Source organism: Aplysia californica, unplaced genomic scaffold, assembly GCF_000002075.1.
Source record: "Aplysia californica isolate F4 #8 unplaced genomic scaffold, AplCal3.0 scaffold00073, whole genome shotgun sequence".
NCBI classification, from domain to species: Eukaryota; Metazoa; Mollusca; class Gastropoda; order Aplysiida; family Aplysiidae; genus Aplysia; species Aplysia californica.
In genome coordinates, this window is record NW_004797343.1 from 425,304 (window position 1) to 430,303 (window position 5,000).

At 40.2% G+C, this 5,000-nt stretch overlaps 1 protein-coding gene across 1 annotated transcript in view; it reads right to left on the reverse strand.

The window, feature by feature from the left end:
- The window catches only part of LOC101845306 (flavin-containing monooxygenase 5), a gene marked incomplete at its 3' end in the record, with an annotated part of 54,904 nt that overhangs the window by 42,355 nt on the left and 7,549 nt on the right, over positions 1–5,000 (reverse strand). The window contains 2 exon segments of the mRNA XM_013080062.1: positions 839–1,087; positions 3,038–3,228. Coding sequence (XP_012935516.1) covers positions 839–1,087; positions 3,038–3,228 — 440 coding nt within the window.

A 5,000-nucleotide genomic window follows, 5' to 3' on the forward strand; every position in this document is an offset into this window, starting at 1 on the left:
ACACACACACACACACACACACACACACACACCCTCCCTCTGTCTCCCTCATTTTGCCTCCAACTGGGATGCCTCTATAAAGTACGCCCAAACATTTCCCTTGTTCAACCCACGTTCACAAAATTAACTTCCTGTCAGCCTCTCGTAGAGAAAAAATTCTTTGATACTCTTGCTAGACTAGCATCAGTTTCTTTATAATTAGACCCTTGGCCTAGCTCGCTCTGAGTCACTTCCATAAAGCCTGCAGTGGCGGTGGGTAGATGAAAAATAATTAGAGAAGATTACAGGTGAAACGGATTCGTACCCAGCATCCAGAAGAATTTAACATAGAACAACGAGAAAGAAGACAAAGGTGACTCTTCTCGTTTGAATGGTTCTCAAAATGCCGTGGCTCGCCGTGAGTATGGAAAAATCATCACTTTTTTTCTTCTTATTTCTTGCTATTTGGTGGTGCAGAAGTGAAAGCAATCGAAGCCCCACCCAAATTTTACCCCCCCCCCCCCAAATCGCCACTGCTAGCCTGAGACCACACGTAATCTCAAGACCCTCTTTGTTAGGCCCTTTTCCCTGAGAGTATACAGCGCCCATTTAGCTTTTCTCTCAGTTGCTCCTGAGGAAGCCCAAGAGGCGAAACGGTGAGCAGTGTCTATTAAACAAATTTTAAACATTTTATATTGTTATGTTATTTTGTTTGAAGTGCAAACAAGACTCTCCCTCCTACTCTGCTTTCCAAACAGCAATGATGATGATGATGATGATGATGATGATGATGATGATGATGATGATGATGATGATGATGATGATGATGATGATGATGCTAATGCTGATGTTGCCTTACCTTCCCTTGAAAATCTTTGATACCAGGAAAGTCAGGTTTGTACGTCTGTGCGTGATGGCCCGAGCAGACGAGTACGAAGTCGAACACCTCTGTTTTCTCCGCACCGCTCTTGTGATCCCGGCTCTCCACATCCCACTGACCTGTGCGGTCAAAATCTTTGGCCCGCTTGACCAGCACAACCTCCTTGTTGTAATGGATGTACTTGTTCAATCCAAAATGTTGGGCGAAGTCTCGGAAGTATTCTAACACCTGGGAGAGAACGAGAAATTGTTTGTGACTGATTATAATATTTTGCGCCTCAACCAACGCTCCTTAGACCATATACATCTGAGAGAGAGAGAGAGAGAGAGAGAGAGAGAGAGAGAGAGAGAGAGAGAGAGGGAGAGAGTTGAAATCAGTCTATTTTTTTGCCTCAATCAGTTCAATTTAGATTATTTACTTATGAGAGGAAGCGAAAGAATGTAAGCGACTGTTAATACTTTAATTGTCTCAACTTAATCATATTATTTTCAACAACAATCTAGGCTAAATTGTAAAAAAAAACCCTCACACTTTTCTTCCTAATCTTATATAAAATACTATAAATCTCCGTCACGTGTAAAATGGGATTGTTTACAGCATTTCCCGCTTCTCACTCATATTTTTCATACGCATATGCCTTACGTCACATCTCACCAAAGACACTTTTTAGTGGCAAAATTAGTTACAAGAAATAAATTTTATAGTGAACAATTTTTTGCACTAAAGGTTCCCCAAAACATGTGTTCAATGTGCATAAAGTCGTCATTAGAAAAAAAAAAGACGGACTTGCGTTTAAAAGCGATATCATTCCAGTTTAAAATGTGTAGAAACCATCAACTGGATTTTTAAAAAAAAACGTATTTATTAAGGAATTTTCTAGAATACAGCTAACAGGTGTTTACATAATATTGATCTGTTAGGAAAAATTGATACAAGTCATTGTGAAAAAATCTCGAGACTTAATGTTCGATGATTGAGTAGATATATTTTAACAACAACTTGCGTACGAATTTTTGAATGCACTAAAGAATTATATTATAATACTGGAAGTCTATAAAATGAAAAGACCCATTCGAAGGCTAATACATGAAACTAGATCTAGGTAATCTTTGAACCGCTTTCAAACTCGGACAAATAAAATTCAACGGGGGGAGGGGGGGGGGGGGCATCATATTTGCATATTTGTTAGTATAAGATACCAATTGATGTTTTAAAAATTATCTTTAAAAAATCCAATTTAAATTGAGGGGAAACGCAAAACTTTGCTCTGTTTCAAGTAGAGTAGCCACTATCTGTGAATTGAAAAACAAATTTATATAAAATTTAAGATGCCTAATGAGCTCAGGAAGGGTGGTCGTTATTCAAATGCTACGTTCCAAGTGTTGGCCATTTCTTTGGATACGAGCTTCAACACGCCAATGGAATTTTTGAATAACTCTGATGCATGTTTCTGGGTCGATTCTTCTGTCCTCCTGTTCAGTTCAACATTGACTTTTAACGGTATGATTGTTGGTTAATTGTTTCTGTAGGCTCTGTCTGTCAACCCCCCCCCAAAAAACAACAACAACAACAACACAACCCAAACAAACCCACAACAACAAACAAACAAACAAAACCCCCCAAAACAAAACAAAACAACAAACAACTAACAACAACCCAAATTAAATATTTGACCGGGTTCAAGTCAGAGGAAAGCGGCGACCATTCACTTGTCAGCTTTCGGCTTATAAGGCACCCCTCAAACACATTGGCCACGTGTGGGGTGTGGCCCATTCCACTGGAACCATTCCTCTACAGCCACATAACACCTTCCCCTCCCCAACCTACTTATAAACTTTTTTAAACACGGCAAAATGCCCATTTGATGTGACTGTTTTTATTTCACTGTTCTCGTCCTGAAACCAAAGCAGAGTGATCACAGCCCAGTAGCTCTTACGAAGTAAGGTTTTTCCCCCATTGTTTCTCTTTTTAATCCAATTTTGGTTGAAATCTTTAATTTATGTAACTTTTTAAAAATGTTGATTTACTTTTAAAATATTTACAAAGTTGATATCCCCGTGGTTTAGTTTAATTAGTTTGAAATTTTGTTGAAATCAGATCAGAGATTACAGTCTTTACAAATATACGGTTTGAGTTGGCCTGTACGTTATATGCTTCGATCAAGACAAATTGCAGCACCTTCGTGTTGTGCACAAAGTTGGCGTAGTCGGCCGGGAGCGGGTAGTCACTGAAGGCCATCATCTCTTTGCTGGTGTTGATGACTGTTGACCTGTTGACCGAGCCTTGCTCCGGCCACTGGTCGTGTCTCTCCTTGAAGTACCACAGGCCACCCATGATGTCGGTTCTCTCCATACACACCGGCTCCAGACCTAGGATTAATTCACTCTATTAATTTGTTTATTCGAGTAATGTTTCAACGACGCTATCGACACAGTTCTGTCATGGATTTTAATTGGTGTACGTCATAAACTTTTTACACCCTTATCTACATAGTCTAGGTCATTTAGTAGGCCAACTGTTTTGACCCTGCCTAGCTATGTGGATCACAATATTAGTATAGAAAGACTGAAGCGTAGCCATTGTACCACAAACACCGGCGCTGTTGTTGCTGTATAGATTTATCGCCCCTTTCAACACTGTGAAGTTATTCAGCAGGCGGGACCTCTGAATTAAACGGCCATCACAAATAGCACCAAGAAATGAGTGAAAAGCCTTAATGACACAATAATAATAGTTCGACCGTCAATGTTATGATGACGATCAATGCATCTGTAGTGGAGAATATTTCTCGAACAAAGTGAAAGATATGGGTTAAGACGAAACTCTTTAGAAAAATGTACAGTGTGTATTTGTAGCGCTGTTTGGGTATGCCCTGGTGACAATTCAGAATAGAATGCTGCATTTGGGTTTCTGAAGTCAGGCATTCTTACGACATGCCCAGAAGAACGAAGTTGAATTCTTTAGAGCTTAGAAAACACACGCTCGACTTAAGATTTTATTTTGATAACTTCGGTGCCTAGTATTTTGTCTTGCCATTTGATACCAAGAATTCTGCTGAGGCATTTCATGTGGAAACAAACCGAGTTCAAGAACCACGTTTGCGGATTCGAACCACTGCCGTTCGCCCTGTACTCTAGCATGATACCAACTGAGCTACTGGAGCGCCAAACCCGGTGCTCTGTATTTGAAGATACTAGAAGTTAGCATGTCATCTGTATACACCCGGCTAATTACACCCGGGCTGTGCTATTTAAAGATCTGTTTACACCCGGCTATGCTATTTAAAGATCTGTTTACACATGGCTATGCTATTCAAAGGACTATATGTATACGCCCCGGCTATGCTTTTCAAAGATAAGATACGTATACGCCCCGACTATGCTATGCAAAGATCTGTTTACACCCGGCTATGCTATTCAAAGATCTGTATATACCCGGCTATGCTATACAAAGATCTGTTTACACCCGGCTATGCTATTCAAAGATCTGTTTACACCCGGCTATGCTATTCAAAGATCTGTTTACACCCGGCTATGCTATTCAAAGATCTGTTTACACCCGGCTATGCTATTCAAAGATCTGTATATACCCGGCTATGCTATGCAAAGATCTGTATACACATGGCTATGCTATTCAAAGGACTATATGTATACGCCCCGGCTATGCTATTCAAAGATATGTATACACCTGGACTATGCTATTCAAATATCTGTATTCACCTGGGCTATGCTATTGAGAGAGAGAGAGAGAGAGAGAGAGACTGGACACATGTGTTTGGACAGAAAGGTACTACTCACTTTTCCCTGCCTATCAGACTAAGATCTGAGAAGTGTTGCTAAAGCCCACAGTTATTTTAAAAAACTCATTAATAATAATAACAATAATAATAATAATTGCATTCATATAGCTAATTTCCTTGCCCAAGAGCATGCTCTATGCGCTTTACAACTATTATTACCCCAGCACACCCTCTGAGAACACTCAGAAACATTCTCGGCTTCCGCGGAAGCATACAGTGCAAGCTGCGGATTTCACGCGCTCAAACACTATCAAACTGGCAAGATCCTTCACTGTCTATAGCCGGGTACCCATTTCCGCCTTGGTGAAGTGAGGAAAAATTGTGCAAAGTGCCTTTCCCAAA